Source organism: Ixodes scapularis, unplaced genomic scaffold (genome assembly GCF_016920785.2).
Source record: "Ixodes scapularis isolate PalLabHiFi unplaced genomic scaffold, ASM1692078v2 PGA_scaffold1__304_contigs__length_218370807, whole genome shotgun sequence".
In the NCBI taxonomy this organism is placed as follows: domain Eukaryota; kingdom Metazoa; phylum Arthropoda; class Arachnida; order Ixodida; family Ixodidae; genus Ixodes; species Ixodes scapularis.
In genome coordinates this window covers 192,485,311-192,501,937 of record NW_024609846.1, presented here as the reverse complement: position 1 = coordinate 192,501,937, position 16,627 = coordinate 192,485,311, and the positions used below count along the sequence as shown (strand labels likewise).

General features: G+C 41.4%; 1 protein-coding gene across 3 annotated transcripts in view; it reads right to left on the bottom strand.

Moving 5' to 3' along the window:
* Positions 1-1,499: 1,499 nt before the first annotated feature.
* LOC8033665 (putative phospholipase B-like 2) overlaps positions 1,500-16,627 on the bottom strand; it is a 40,106-nt gene continuing 24,978 nt past the window's right edge. For all 3 annotated transcript variants that reach the window (XM_029991017.3, XM_040213622.1, XM_029991018.2), the window contains 8 exons: positions 13,068-13,291; positions 11,598-11,689; positions 10,427-10,587; positions 8,915-9,010; positions 7,266-7,337; positions 7,035-7,187; positions 3,347-3,509; positions 1,500-1,934 (listed from right to left, as the gene is read on the bottom strand). In XM_029991017.3, coding sequence (XP_029846877.2) covers positions 1,764-1,934; positions 3,347-3,509; positions 7,035-7,187; positions 7,266-7,337; positions 8,915-9,010; positions 10,427-10,587; positions 11,598-11,689; positions 13,068-13,291 — 1,132 coding nt within the window. In that variant the 3' untranslated portion in view covers positions 1,500-1,763. The remainder of the gene's footprint in view (positions 1,935-3,346; positions 3,510-7,034; positions 7,188-7,265; positions 7,338-8,914; positions 9,011-10,426; positions 10,588-11,597; positions 11,690-13,067; positions 13,292-16,627) is intronic.

The window sequence follows — 16,627 nt, the reverse complement described above, 5'->3', positions numbered from 1 at the left end:
AGCGGCGCCTTTCCTGCGGGAAGGCACGCCCCCCGCGCAGCCGATGCTGGGTGGGGAGTAGACACTCCGAGGCTTAGAGTCGTGTGTGCTCCGGGCGAACTTCTCGATAGTTCATCGGTAGAAGTCTGAACCGTTGTAGAAGCAACTTTAGAATTCTGAGACCCAGGCTCGCCTAGTTCCGAAACAGGGATGGGAAAAATTCTCCCAAAAATGTATCAAAACACAAATATAAAATAGGGACAAAATATATTTAGAAAAGGTATTTAAATGCGAGATACCATTATAACGATGATATGTTTTTTCACATTAAAATATTTTTGCAAGTACACTTTTTTGTTTGCCTTACTCCGACATCTTTGATCTAAATTTAAACCTAGGTAAAAACAAATACAAAAATACAACCATACCATATCAGAAGTGATGTCTATAGTTTATAGCAAAAATCAGACACTCAAATCAAATTGCAGCTGTAAACTAAAATTCGTTTGTTATGATATAACTGGGTAGATCGTCAAGAAATACAATGTATTCAGCATGAGCTTCATCTCAAGGTTTCAGTCGAGGGAAGAAAGCCTTTTCAAACAACATCATGTTTAATGCGTCGTATGAAAATAAATAAACAAAACACAGTGAATGATCGTGCCCCTCCCGTTCATTATTTGTTCAACGCTTCCTTTTTCTTCGATGTGTAGTATGATCAAAGCACAGAAAGTTACGCTCTCCTCCTACGTCTTCCATAGCGAGGAGCGCCGGAATAGCCGCCAGAAACAGTGCCAAGGATTGATTGTATTTACGCAGTAGTTGAAGTACAAGTATTTAAAATAATACATTTTTAGTATTTAATTACGATTGCCAAATAAATTTCCCAATAGGCATTTAAATACGAAATACAAAATACTCAAAGCGTTTTAAATACGTATTTCAAATATTTGTACTTGAAATACTGCCCATCCTTGTTCCGATGCAATAATATCCACACTTCGAGTGATCTAAGAATGAAAGGTGTAATCCCCCTTATGTCCACATTAAAAAAAAATGATATGGTGGGGGAGGAAACAGCGTGGGATATCTTGTGGTGTATTTTAATACTGAGAAGTGAAATACGACGTTCGTGCGCATTTGTAAATATGCACTAACATATTAAAGCAAATCACCACAAGATATTTCTGCGTATGAACCACTCGCGATGATCAAACAGTACTCAAGGATGTTGCTTTTTCTCTTGTAAAGCTGTAACTGTTTTTTGTTACTGGTTTTTCTTTACTGAACCAGTCACGTAAAATGATCGAGTAGTAATGTGAATCTTCTTTCCCCTCTTTTGGATTAGAGTGCCCGAAATTTTCTACTTACAGAGTTTGGTGTTGATATTATCAATGCTTGTCATTAATAGAAGCCAGTGGTAAGGTGCTGGCGATGAACTTTACAGCGCATGCTTGCGGTGCGCCGCATCCCGCCCCAAGCATAAATACGATTTAATTGAGTCTCAGCATTGCCACGTATTGTTTTTTAATATTATTGTTTTATTTCTTCGAGACTGGACTCCATTAACCCCACTCCCCAAACATTTTCTCCCTGATGCTTTTAGGTAAGAGTGACCATCGTATCATGATATACACCAGTAACTGTATTGTGAGGATTCAATACTTTCTCAAATATATTTTTTTCTAACTTACTGAAAACTGATTCAATTTATTTTGAATTTTCAACAAAACCTCCAAAGAAGAAAACCGTTGTAGTTTGGCTGCACTGTCGGACTTGGACCGTCAGTACCGCCATTGCGCCAGGATAGGGTCGAAGTCCCAGAGGTCGGGGTGTCCCGCGTGACTGACGTTGTCGAACCCCGACGTGCTCCAGCGAAACGGCCGCTGGTCGTCCGAGGTCGGACCGCTCACAGCGTAGAACACCTGCCTCTCGAAGAGCGCAAAATTTGTCACCTGCGAGAAGTCCGAGAGACACACGTTGGAATTATTGAGATAAAGCTGTACACGCGCGAGGAAGTGAGAGTCAACACTCGATCTGGAACTTTCGTGGCTACCACTGCGGTTTGCCACAATTTTCAGCATCTGCCACAATCTTTAGGAGACGGAGGCCTAACTTCCGTGCTCCAGGACTAGGTTAAACGAGAGCGTCTTAAAAAGAAATGTAGGCGCACCAATGCCGACACACTGAAAACATCAAAACACGAGAAAGAAAACCCGCATTGAGAAAATGGACATAATGTATCCCGCGATCAGCGTCTGGGCGCCGACTGAGTCTGCGAGTCGAATGATTATTCGAGCATAATAGTTTGCTAAGTTTATCTCACATTCGTTGTAGCAGTTTGATGTTTACCGGGCACACAAGCCAAGCAGAATCATAAAGTAAAAAATCTCAAAGTCGTAGCGGCAGTGCTCTTATTGTATGTTTAAGATTTGAAGAAAAAAAGAAATCTTTAAAGATTTTTTTTTTTTTTGCAGGAATTTGAAGTTTCAGTTTATGATTCGCAAATAAACTCTGCCAACGAGGGGCTGTTTGAAATAAATTAATCATGTCTGGCAACTACCGCTCCAAGTGTTTTTTCGTCGCTTTTACCGCTTTGTTTATCGGTGTGCTGCCGAAGAATGGCTTTGAACGGCCTCTAATGGATGTTAGTGTCGAATTATTTTTTTAGAACGTAGAGTAGCGTCAATAATCATTAATTGTCCTAGAGCTCGAATACCAGATAAAAGGTGTCTTTAAGTTGAACACAAAACTCATACTAAGAAAATAACGATATTTAAATATTAAAAAGACAGTGAGTTCAAAAGGCTCTGACATTCAGATTTGAATGTCAGAGCCACGTTGGTGCAGGTTGCGGATATTATGCGTCATTCTTTTTATGTAGGCCAAAAAAAGATGTTATATGATTTGAGTAGATTAAACGGTAGAACGTATTTTGTTTACTTAAATACTATTTTGTATATATTTGTGAAGTGAAAACTTAATGATAATCTCCTTCAGGAACATGTCAATAATTCCATTGATCCGTATGGGAACAAACATTTTACAATATAACGGTCATTCAAACTAACTGAATCGTATTTTAATTAACTTGACTAAGAGATAGTTTTATTTTATTTACATTACTTTTTAAGTCATAAAAGTAAACCAAGGTGTTTCAGCTTATTCAGCGCAAAGCAGAGGCGGTCACAAGCTCGAGCGTTCACGACGGTCGGTAGAGCGATATTTTGCAGTATTTAAGAGCTGTGCTCAGTTACGCTGTGAGAAATACTGAACAATCCGATAGTATTGCAGGTGTGAAGACAGGATTAGTGTTTGTTTTTTGTGTAGGGCTTAATAGGAAACGAGTTGCAGTGAAAAATCCTACCTTAGCGTCAGTTCCTCCGTGAGCGCGACGACCTAGGGCTTTGAACGGGTAGGTGCCGTTGGCTGGGTTCAGATCGCTTCTGGCTGAAATGGCGTTCTCCGCACTGTACGGGGGATCGCAACCAGTGCACCGGGACAAGGGGTCATTAGTGAAGTCATTGTACCTAAAAGAAAATACGGTGGACATTAAACAACGTTTTAAGGAAGGTATTAAGTGATACGTGTCGAAGGAAACGACTGCAAAGAATGCGTAAACAAATGGTTAAACTCCAAGCGAGCTGGTGAGATGGTCTAAACCAAAGGCTGGTGTAGAAAACCGAAACAAAAAACTCAGTAGAAAAAATAGAAAGCAGTGGACAGGCAACACCTTAAACTCAGCTGCAGATTTTATTTTCTCCACGCCTTATGTATCCTTGTCCCAAGGTCGTCACCAAAGCACCCTGAAGGTCACCGAGACCCGACCAACGCGGCAGACACAATAGGGAAACTGAAGCGGCCCTACATATCTACACCCGAACGAGGGATTGAAAGATCAGACTGAAGCATAAAACCACAATGGGAGAGTTGATCCGCAAAAGCTACCACGGAAGGATGCGCTCAGTGTTCTCAATGGCTATAAAGTATTTGTATTTTCCCCGAGAAAAAGAAAGGCTGATGAATTCGGTCAAAGAGCTGTTGAAGTAAAATCTTCTCAAGTTCCAATCAGAGTCGGGGGGGTCGGTGCAAGGTTTTCTTGCCATTTTCAATCATTACCTGCAATCAAAGGTTCTTGAATATGAGGAACGAAGGTATGTCCAGAAGGAATATCCTTCGGTTGCACCACTTTTGACCGAAATATACCTCACCACCTCTGATAGAGTCGTGTTTGATAAGATGATTGCGTTGTCATGTGATGCACGCTTTGTAGTAGGTATGTAGCAGACATCATCGTGCGCATATTCCAGGATGGATTGACGAAATACATAAAACATGTAATAAGATGAGCTGCTCCGGAGCTACGGTTCACTGAAGAGAAACCGGAGGAAAATATCATTCAGTTTTTAAGCGTGTTCATGCAGGAAATGGGTCGTGTTGGGAGTACGGGAGGTAAATGGCCATACCGGTGCTCTGAAGGCAGAGCTGTGACTCAAATTCTGTAAAAGTAGGAGTGACCAAATCCCTGATACGAAATGCAGTGAAAAGGTAATGCACCCACTTCTTGAATCGGTCGTTGAGAAGTCCCTGAGGAAGACTGAAGAGTGCTGGGTATGACCATGCATTCATGAAATGACAATTTATCATGCAAACGAAGAACAAGTAAGGCGAGCAGAGTGTAAGGAACTGACAAGCTATCATCCCTTATATCTATGCAATTTTACATAAATTGAAAGAGTATGCGGAAAGTTTGGTATTGAGACGATTTCTACTTGTGACTTCATGTTGAGTGGTCTTACTCCTTTCGAGGCAGTGAACAGGCGTCTCTTGGATGTGAAAGTGGCGTGGTATATCGGATACATTTAGAGTGCGTTTTCAAATATATATAAATGATAGGCTCGCGGAACACAAGCGGAATCTAACAGCAGTATTTAGAGCAGTATTTAGTGCTCAACAATTCTGTACTTGACCAAATATAATATGCACTAGCAGAAAACGTACTTACGAAAACGTGAATTGGTACAAACTCCAGATATGAAACTGTCATTGTATCAAAAAATAAATTTTTTCGTTTTCAGAAATAGATCGCCCTTATACCGGACATTTTTTAATACTATTTCAAGAATCAAACACATCGCACAATCAGCTAAAGCTGTTTTTACGAAAAGTTAAGAAAACCTTTCATTTTGGAGAATTTATTCGGGGGTAATCCTTTTCAGGACCCCTATTGTTGGGGCAGTTTGTTTAATTATTCTATACACTCAGTAGAATACAAAATGAGTTGTTAAAAATCTTATAAGGTTAGACTTTTTCGATTCATGCAATAATAAATGTTATAAAAATAGCATGAACAGTTTAACTTGCGTCAATAATTAACTGGATAAAAATTAATTCATACTTCCCTGTACCGACATAATTAGACTATAAAAACCCATAATTGCTTCTGTTGTTGGAAATCTTCGTGTTAGAATCAGACGCGGCGCAAACGCGATTTTACAAGGAAAATGTACGTGCTGTCGACGGGCGTTCTCTATAAAAAAACACAAAAAAAACATTTTAAGTGAACTATAAATTACGAGGATACTTTTCAAATTACCATGCATCTTGCCTGAAGTATTTTTGCGTTCCCAAGTTTCGACAATACAGAATTCTAGAATAGGGAAACTCAAAGCTCTGGGGTCACTAACAAATAATGGAATAGGAGCTCACCACTACGCATACGCCGAACAGAAACTGGGTTTTGAGCTGGCGCTCGCCCCTAACGCAAACTTCGAGAAATAGCGTGGGGCGCCCTAATTTGTTTGGGGCAGGGTTGCATTGGCAAACATGGCGGCGCCCTTTCCGCTCGCTTCGGTGCAAATTCGTCATGGTCGCTGCCGTATTAGCCACCTTCATCACCAGTGAATGCTACAACCGACATTCCACTTCGCTTTATCTCGCTCAAATCACAATGAATGAGCGGTGAGGTTGCCCCAATTCGAAGATCGTCTTCTGATTTTGGCTGTTCCTAAGCCTAAAGAGACGTGATAACCATTGATATGGCAACGTCTCGCTGCTTCCAGGACTCCGAGTGAATTGTCTTGTCTCGATCGGCCAAGCGTTACCTGCAGCTTAAAAGCAAGTCTTCCAAGGCTTCCAAGTCGCTTCAGCTGAGATCTAGATAAAGCATCTGCTCGCAGAGTTGGCTCGCCCGCGTTCTTCTCAGTTTCGCCATAGTTAAAAGCTTGAATCTTCGGCGACACACGGTCAGTGGGGCAACGAACACCAAAAAAATCCGAGACCGAGCGCTAAATTAGAGCTCTATGAATTGGATTGTTTTGGCGGAAAGCAACCAACAATATTTATATCGATTTTTATATTGCCTTTTTTATTTAGCCTGGTTGATTTGGTTCAACCTTAACTATTATTTGTAAACAAAAAAGTACTTGTGAATCTCATATCTTTTACGTTTTTCGAATACCTTGTTTTGAATATCACGCTTGCTTGCCGCATTGGTGCTGCAAGCGGAAAACACAACCGCGCCGCGCAGCGCTGCAAGAACCCTAGGCCATAAACATGAGGAGCCTACCCTGTTGGCCTTGGGTGCCTTAATTTATTAGGGGCACCTAAACGTTTGGTCCATCTATTCTGAAACCCTCTAAGATATTATGTGCAAACTGTTTGACTATGCCTGTTATTGATATTTAAAGTATTTAGACCTTTTTCACGGCATTTCACATCTGTATAAGTTTTATTTCGTAAAGTAGGATCTCACTGCGGCTGTGAGAATATTACGAAGTTGAATTCTTCTTTATATAACGACAGACTTGCGAAACCCCAAAATAAGGAAAGCTCGCAAGCCTGCTTATTTAAAAAAAAAAAAAAAAAATTACTACTATAACCGAAAATAACAGAGAAATGACATGACCAATGTCAAGAACGCAAAAGCTAAATTGAGACAAAGAGTGAAATATCATGGCTTGTGTCCCAGAACAGAAAATATATTTGGCTGGGTGAAGACGTTCCAGGAAAACAGGCTTATGGAAATTAATTTTTTACAGCACGCGTTGGCGTACCTCATGAGTTTCATAACTGAACGAAGGTCCACTGCCTTCTCTTCGTCTCTCTTGAACATGAGAGCTCGCGGACTCTTGTCGTATGTGTACCAGTCACCGTATTTCTCCACCAGGGCAGGTAAGCCGCTTTCATTGAAGATTTCCGTAAAGTACCTGCGTGTAAAATAAAATATATTATTCTAGAGCTAAGACGAATAAATAATGTTGTAATAAGTCAGTGGATCTACTCACGGGGAGTTGTAGCTTGCCCAGTATCCTTGCTCTTCTAAGATAGGAGTGACGTCCTTTGACATGACGAGCCCCCTTGAATTAAGAATGAAAACAACAAAATATCAAATATTTGTTACTTTAGTTTGAACCTCGTGTTTCAATAGACCGTGAGCACGTCTACTGGGTTGTTGAAGGAGCGGCCAGGCTATTTAAATCGACCGCAAAATTCGGTTTCTTAACCTATCACGCTACGACTTTGTGCAGCGTTGCCCACAGAGGTTGAATTTCTTTTTTTGCAAAATTTGCAAAGAGCGAACTTACCTCAGGAAAGAGTAAAGAAAAAAAAAAAAAAGGCTTAGCTCCTATGGAAACGCAGCGAAACCACCAGTCTTTAAACGATACGGCGCCGTTCCGCACGGGAGATAAGATGTGGCGCAAGCGGTCGCGACGCCAACTGCACCAACGAACGAGCATAAAGCGCCGAGACCCGGCGTCTTTAGCAGACGATCTTTACGACTCAAAAGCGGCGCGATCTTTTCTGATATCAGTTGCCAATGCATTATTTTATCATCCTTGCTAATAAAACATATTGAATGGACACATAATCGATTAAAAAACGTTTAGCCTTTCCACTTTGGTGGAGAAGGAAGACGAGCGAAGCTATACCATGGTGGAAATGAAGTAATGACCGGCCGGAAGTCGGCAAGCCAGAGAGGAAAGGCTCGAAAGGTTGCGCCATCTATGAGCGACGGCGGGAAGCGGACAACCGGCAAACACAAAAACCTGGACAGCTACCGCCATCTATGAGCGACGGCGGCAGTCAGAGTTTTGTGTCGAGATTTCTTTGCGGGGGACACGATCCTGGGGAAACTAGCCCTTAACAGCTCCGCTGTAAAAATGGTTTGTCGGGATATTTTACTGTTTTTTTCGGGGTGCTGATGTCGTCTAGCTGCTCTGCAGTTCATCGTTGTTACCGCGCCTGTTTTTGTTTCTGCGACCGCCGCCATCGGCACGCGCTCCGCTTTTGAGTCGAAAAGATCGTCTGCTAAATACGCCGGCTTTCGGCGCCGTATGCTCGTTCGTTGGCGCAGTTGCCGTCACGACCGCTTGCGCCATCTCTTGTTTCCCGTGCGAAACGGCTCCGTATTGTTTAAAGACCGATGGCTTCGCTGCGTTTTCATAGGAGCTAAGCCTTTTTCGTTCTTTACTTTTTTCTCAGGTAAATTCGCTCGTTAAAAATTTTACCAAAACAAAAATATAAAAAATAAAAGCACCATCTGTGGGCAACGCTGCACAAAGTCGTAGCGCGATAGGTTAAGAAACCGAATTTTGCAGTTGATTTAAAGAGCTTAGCCGCTCCTTGAAACACAAAGTCGAATAGTTATGACGTTTTTATTTGCATGCTCAACTAATTATTTATAAAGTAAGGTATCTGATATGATACTACTTGAAGCCATTACACTCATCGCTCTTCATTGTAAAGCCTCATTTAGAATCTTCCCAAGTCAATTTTGTGTACTGATAAAAGTTTGCCTTCTCTTCTCAATAACCTACCAGAGTGATTTGCAATGTCATTATCAGCAATGTATCATGACCTAGGCAAATCAGTAGATAAATGTGCTCTTATATGAAACCAGTGGATATCAGACTAAAATAAACTTGCAGCTTACGGAATCTGCTCAAGAATCCATAGGAAGCCCCCGTTGAGTTTCTGGGAAGCCGATTCGAACAGCTTGTAGTCAAGAACCATCCACTGATTGTTGTAGCTACAAAGGATGGAAAAACCAGATTGTGCGGTCAATAAAACAATGAACGCCCCACGCAGATAAGTGCGCTAGAAGGTATGTTTGGGCTAGTTGGACAAGACAAGGACAAAGTAAAGACGAGACAGACGACAGCGCTGTCGTCTGTCTCGTCTTTACTTTGTTTTTTTTCTTGTCGCGCTGTTTTAAACCAAGATAAGTGCGAATCATTAGATAGAGGAAATTTATAAAGTACCGCAACTGCTACAGTGCACAAGCATGCACTTTTTGAACTTTTGGCAAGAGAAAAATTCGGCTAAGTGCCGTCTTGAATATTAGACGCCCCCTTTCTGCGAACATGAATTTTCACAAGCGCGATATATTTAAATAAACCGGTACCTAAAAAAAAAAAAAAAGAAAAACCTAGAGAAATAAAATTGGTTACAATATACAATGTTCTGCAAGAAAATGTTAAACACAGATTGAGCCATTAAAGAAATAGGCAGTTTATGCAAAAACGAACAAGCGCCTGTGCTGGTGGTTGTCCCTTGTGCGACTAGCCCACTTTCGATATTGGACCCTAAGGGTGGTTACGGGATGATCCTTGCCCCCTCCAAGAAAACAATCTTCGTTCTTAATAAACCCGGCTTGCTCGTTTCTGTGAAAAACCGAAATGCTGTTTAAGCCTTTTATTTTTAGTTGGACTTATAATGTTAGTGATTTTTGAAAACAAATAAAGAAAGAAAGCAAATACCATGAAACATAGGAGCAATTTCGGTTCTTATTGGGAGCCTCAGAATTGAAACAGATGTTTTGGAAATGTGTAGCGTCGAACTAAATCTATAAAAAAAATGTTAAAAAAAATCTGTCGTTTTGAGGCCAACTAATTTAATATTGAGTTCTTGCTTATTGACTTATACTTCCGCATTATGTTCGAAAGGTACCTTAATAACGTGCTGGTTTCTATAGAAGAAATAACCGCCAAAGAGTCCTAACAACAAAATGAATGACCAGCAAAAGACTAACATGTAACATTGCTTTGCTCTAAAGAAATTTCATGCAGTAGTAAAAGAGCTTGTATTATTAAGAATGTTGAAACGATGTGCACACTAACCTAACTAACCGTTATTTTTCTGGTTATCCCATTCCCCTTCCAAAATTTGGGGGTTTTACTTGCCAAACCAACGACGGGCATCTGGCACGCCCCAGCGGATGACTGAGGATTAACTTGAACCACCTGAGGATCTTTTGACGTGCGACCGTCCCATTCCCCTTCCAAACACAATCATACAAATACGTCTTGTCTTTTGAGAGTTTGTGCGACCTACGAATTCATCTTGACATTTCAGTGTTTGTGCGAGTATCAAATCTCGAACATTCCAGTCTTCTGCAGAGCGTAAGAGTGGAAACCTCGTTGCATGTTTTTCTGGTCTGACTTACGTGCCGCTGTTGAATCTCGCAAACGTGTTGGTCCACTGCTGCCCCGTTAAGGACAGTCTGTTGGCAACCATGTTCCGTATTGAGGTTGGTACGGTATCGATAGGGGTGACCTTCTTCCAGAGATCAGAGTTTTCGTTACCGATCGTTGTCTCCATGACAGCCTGTGAATGCATGAGTTTTCATACACATTGTGCATTATGATCGCGATCCCCGATATTGAGCAGGGAATCTTACGAACTGTCCGCCTTACCGAGTAATCCTTTTATGTTTTCGACATGGCGATCATAAAAATCTAAATGCGTTTTTTGGAACTTATCATGGCTATGAACCAATAGGCTTGTCTGTAGTTTGAATGGAAACGACTACGTTCTTTTTTTACTTATTAATGTTTTGACAAAAAGAAACAGCACTTTTTGCCTCAAAACTGTTCAAGCACTATTTTTCCGGCGTTTGATTAGGCTGTCAATATGCTACGGCATAGGGTAGAGTTTATTTTGCAAAGGGAACTGGGGAGCGTGTTGGCTTACCGATGACTGACACTGATATGATAAAACACATTGGAACGGACGACCAATATTTCATTGAACGGTTGGTCGTCCGTCCCAAATGTGTATTTTATTCCTTTAGTGTCACTTGAGTCTATTTTGTAGCTGTTAAAAATGTGTTTAATATTTTTATGGTTAACCTTTCGCTTATTACTGCACGTGAACAAGTAAACCACGTGTCAAAGTCAGTTTTGGGAGTTTTCATGGTCACATAATCTATAATGAAAACAGAACATTGAAGCCACCACGCATTCAAGGTCTGCTGTTTTGTGCTTATTTGCGTGGTTTGTAAGAAGAGGTTTTCCGCAGCTGAATGCTAGACATACTTTCAAGGTGGCACGCATTTATTTAACGAGCTCTCTAAACACTGCTAATTCGAAAAGAAAAAGAGTATTTCGCAAGTTCGAAAGTACGTCATTGGGCCAAGAGCTAGTATTGAGCAATTGATAAAGAAAATAACAACCCGATGATTCGAATAGTGTTAGTTCCCGCTGAGGTATGTGCCTGAAACATATAAAATATTAAACGATGTCTTTTATATTATGTTGCATTATTCACTCTTTCAATAGTGCCTATTGGGACAATAATGGAGAGTCATTTTAAACAATATTTGAAGTCAAACTTACGAGTCCCGTGTTGATGAGATAAAAGTCGTCACCAGAGAAAATCCTAGCCGGATAACCCGAAAATACAATCGACGAGCCTGGAATCAGGTCCTCTGCGATGAACAAAACAAAAGTTAAGAAATTCGGATGTAATTGAAGGGCGTAGTGTTAGGCATGCTGCTTGTGATTTCATATCGACAAACACATTGTATAGCGATAACGAGATAAGTTGTTCGGGATTTCAATACCTTACAAAAAATGAATGGTGGTGTGAAATCTTTCCAACTGCATGCGATTTATCTTTCTATTTAATATTCGTATCCCATCAAAAAAGTGTGATCGTACTTTTTTTGTTGCAAATATGCTCTTCAAAACTGAGGGTTCAAAAGAAGTACTCCATAACGTATAAGGGAATGAAAAACCGTTATACATGAACAATACACCCAGGAACGTGGATACTGAATTATATTTATAAAATAGTATTAAAATAAGTACTACAAAATTAGAAAAAAAAAATATTTGTAGATAGAAATATACAGAAATACATTTTGGTGGGGCAGGAATAGAAATACATTAAAACAATATTATTCGAGCGTTTCTCTTTCTCTGAAGTACAAGTTCGGGCGCCCGCTGGTGTATATGAAAAACAAAGAAACATAATCTACATTATGCTGAACAATTATATAAGCTGTTTTTTAAACTAACAGGTGACGATTAACTGTACGATGCTGCAATATCTTTTACGTTCACGTCTTTTCGTTAGAAATAAATTTCACGGAGACTTAATGTATTGCATTTTACCTTATGCTAAGGGAATCAACTAGGAGTTTAAAGGGTGCCATAAGCGCTTTCAACTAAAGTAATAACCGGAGCTGTTAAGTGTAGATCTCTCATCGTTTTGAGGCGAAATCACAGGTGCCCCTAAATAAGGTTTGTATCCGCTCAAAAAAAAACTTGAAGGGTCATCGTGCTTGTGCACGATTCGGGTACCTGTTTCAGAAATGATTTTAAAATCTCAACAGATGAAAAATTGGAATGAATCCCTATTTTTCATTTGTTGATACGACGGGCCGGCACCGCTTAAAACTTTAGAAATCTACAGGAATAGTCGATAACAAAGGCCTCAACGATAGCTTTACGCCGCCCTTCAGATCTTTATGGAGAAAAGAAGGCAAAGGTTCAGCTTGAACTGATGTTTGGAGGGAAACAATTCCTTCAGATTGTGACGGGATACATCTGCCACTGGTAGGATCACGATACGGGGAATACACATAAAAATATAGTTAGAAAATAAAGATCGAAAAATTCAATCGCAATACAGGATTATAGAAACAAATTAATTTATGACATATTATTGCGATACTGCTCAACGTGTCACAAGTGAAATAAAAACAAAGAAGCGAGAACGGCAGCGGCTGCGGCCCCTCTACTACATTGTCTTCACCGCGTCATACATACAAACTGATAGAAAGGGCTGTTTGTATCACTCACTGGACATAGGCGCTGAGTGGTAATTCAGACGGTACTTTTTGAGAATTCGGTTCATCGAATTGTAGTGCGTCCAGGTGGCGTGGGCAAAGTAAACGTCCATGTTTCCGGGTGCCAACTTAACGATGGCCGAACAAGAACCGGAACCAGTCGGATTGTTTTTTCGGGAATTTGTCCGATTAAACTTGGTTTCTAGGTCGCTCAGGTCACCATGAAGATTCAGTAGCCTGAAACATAAATACAGGCAATGCAATATATAAGATAGTATACAACAAGATAAATGATATATGGCTACGAACATGCTCAGGAGTGAAAGAGGTAGTTACTGAAATATTGACGTATAACGCTAACATTTAAATTTGTTGATGGACCTTGATTGCATGTCACAATACGAGATTCTCAATGCTAATGTGCGGCGTCTGTTGGTGAAGTGACCTTTGCAAACGAATCTTAACAGCTCAATAAAACCTCAGCACGTGTACGATATCACTACATTCTATATATGTGCTAATCTAAGAAATAGTTATGAATGCCAAATTACATCGCACGGAAAGAGCTTCGTACAGGTGTATTTTATTGACGAAACCGCTATAGAAACATGCCTTATTAGTTAGATGTTATTGATTTAGGTCAACTACGATATCTGGGGAAGATATACGCAAGACTAAATTGACTTCGATCTGACACGAATTGTAACTCGCGCTCTCTAGGCGACTGCTGTGCCATTGATTAATTGTCCCTAGGTGAATAAGGTATTGTTGCCAATATTTTCTCTAACTTGGGTAGTTCCTTTAAATACTTCGGGATTAAAAACTCTCCCAAGCCTCAACTTCAGCATCGTCCCTTACACATTTACAATTTCACCATGAAAACTTCAGTAACTCACCCTTATGGTCCGTACAATTAGGCTGGTGGCAACTGTAAGCATCAGTTCTTTCTAGTGACGGCTAGCTCCTGGCTAGCCCATTTGATACAGAGCTCTGCTAGTCTAGGAGATGTCAAGTACATTACTGGGGAGTACATCTTACTCTGCGAAAATCCAATCGCCTTGGCACCGACAGGCTTTGAGTAGATTAAAGGGCTGATCGCACGCAGCCTCATGGATTTCTCTTTTGAATTGGGGGGGGGGGTGGGGGGAGGGGGGAGCCGTCGTCATCTATAGCCGTTTAAATCCATTGAGACAGTGGAGACAACCATCTCTGCTGTCTCGGCTAATCTGGTATAATATTGTACAATATAGTCTTTGTTGTCTCGGCGCGCAAGCTTCAGCCCTCTCCATCGGCTCTTCAGGTACTAGTGTCGTTCGGACACACTCTCAATGTGATCCGGAGGAGCAGCGATAGCGGCCCATTCGGAGCGTGGTTTCTCGGCGATATTAGGCTGTGACGAGAACAAAATCACTTTGCCGCCGCTAACATCTCTCAGTGGAGCGCCAAACTCCGTAGCTTTTGAGTGTGACCTCGGGGCGAGAGTGAACGGGACTGTTTACTTCGGGGAAGTACTTCTTACATGCATCAGGAGGAAGAAAAACGCCGCGCTTGGTTCCTTTCATCTGAACTATGTCTGACATTTTACACTGAAGTCTGAAGCCGCAAAGAAAAAAATACTCGTATTTAGGAAACTAAAAACAAATGATCTGGAATTCCCATGTTATTGATTCCTATAACACGTAGGTGTGTATCAGGATTCACTGGACCCTGCACTAAATTCCTGACGACGTCGTTCGCAAGTCGTTAGAATTGCAAAGTTGCAGAAACCCAAGGAGAAATTTGGCGTGCCGCAGGCTTTAGTGTATAAAGTCAACCACGAGGATTGCCCCACTGTCTCAACGGGAAGAAATTAAAGTTAAAGCAAAGCCGCGCGAGCTGAGGTGTTTTGGTAAAAACGCACCTGCTGCCACACTAGGGTGCGCTTTGCTTTTCATATGGTTCAAACGCAAGGAACACATATAACGAGCGAGCAGGCTCCCCTTTTTTTTTAAATGCTACAGCTTTGCACACGACAACGATCACGACATTAAAGATAATGCAAAATCGGTTGCTGTTGCTACAGCTAGTGACCTTTGAATTGTAACGGTAACGCTATTAGGACGAACGAGGAAAAAAACGATATTTCAGCTGTAAAATTTAGAAGTCTAATATATACAATATAACTGACAAATGACGCACAATTTGTAAGCACTGTAGAGGCTGTCATAAGCAGCTGTCAGCCGAATAGAACCAGACCACTTGAGCGATTGAAGTTTTCAAAGAGCAACTAAAAATGCGGGTGATAAAGAGTTTGAGTAAGATAGTTGTTTCAAAACGAGCTCAGAAAAAGCTTTGGTTGGATCAGTTATGCATTGTTTCCCAAGCAGGATGTCATCAAATAGAAAATGATATAGAAAACATATTCTTAAAAAAACACGACTGGACAGATGTGAGGAAATCGTTATCATAGAACGGTTGTTCGCTCCCGTTCGGAGCGGTACTTACTCAGCGAAAAGCCAAGAAAAAAAGAAACGCGTTAGAAAGCGGGAAGCACGCTATCTCAAAAGTAATGAATGTAATCGAGCACGACAAGATTAAAGGAAAATCGAAGCGGTTATTTATTTGAGGAAAAACACTTATAGCGCCTTCTATTGTCGTCCAGATTTACGAATATCGGAATTATTTTTCAATGTGGTGCGCGGAGGCCGCGGAAAATCCCTTTCAAAGCACTACTGAAGCCCCTCCTTCCGGGAGCGTGATGTCATATTCAGAGATTTCGTAATCTCTACTCTCACGCATCTTGAGCGCCTACCAAAAGCTGTGCTTGCGCACTCTTGCTGTATTTAAAGCGGCCAGAAAAAGACGTCAGAACTGTTGCCAGTGCGGGGAAATATACCACACAAATTGCATACGCAGCCCACACGAGCTACACGCGCTTAGCGGCCGAAAGGTCCTAGTATGACATAACGATAGGTCAGTAGTTCTTCGTGTTTTCTCGCGTTTAGTTATATCTTTGGGTAAAACAAACGTGATCTTCAGATTCACAGAATAAAAATACTATATAATTAGCCGCTAACTAGCTAACTAGAAGATTCTCTTCAGCTTCCTTTTAATAAAACTGAAAGATGTTGAATCGACTTTTGTAAATGTTGTTTGTAATCTATTAAGAGCTCTCCGTAGAAATTTGCTAATTGTAGTGTTATAGTGATGCCCCGTTAACATAGACACCTCCGTTCCCCCGAAGCGAGCTGGGCGTAAGACGTGTCTTTTCCATCGTCAGAGAGCCAGCCAGACCAGTGGTGCACACCATGTCTTAGCTAGAGAAAGTGCTCATGCTGCTCAGTTACGAGCTCGACCGCAAGCTGGGAGACTTTAAGGCCCGCTTTTGCGAAGACCGCCACCCGGCTAACACCGGCGCCAACCCCTGGAGCCGCACCACGGTGGTGCTGAATTCCCTGCGGCGCCGGAAATTGGGCCGGCTCGTCCGTATGCCGGGCACGCAGGGAGCCCTGGCCAGGCGCTCGAGACCGGCCTGCTCGTGTAGTGACAGCCCGTGGCGGCCCCGCGAAGACCACCATCGGAAAGATCGCTGCC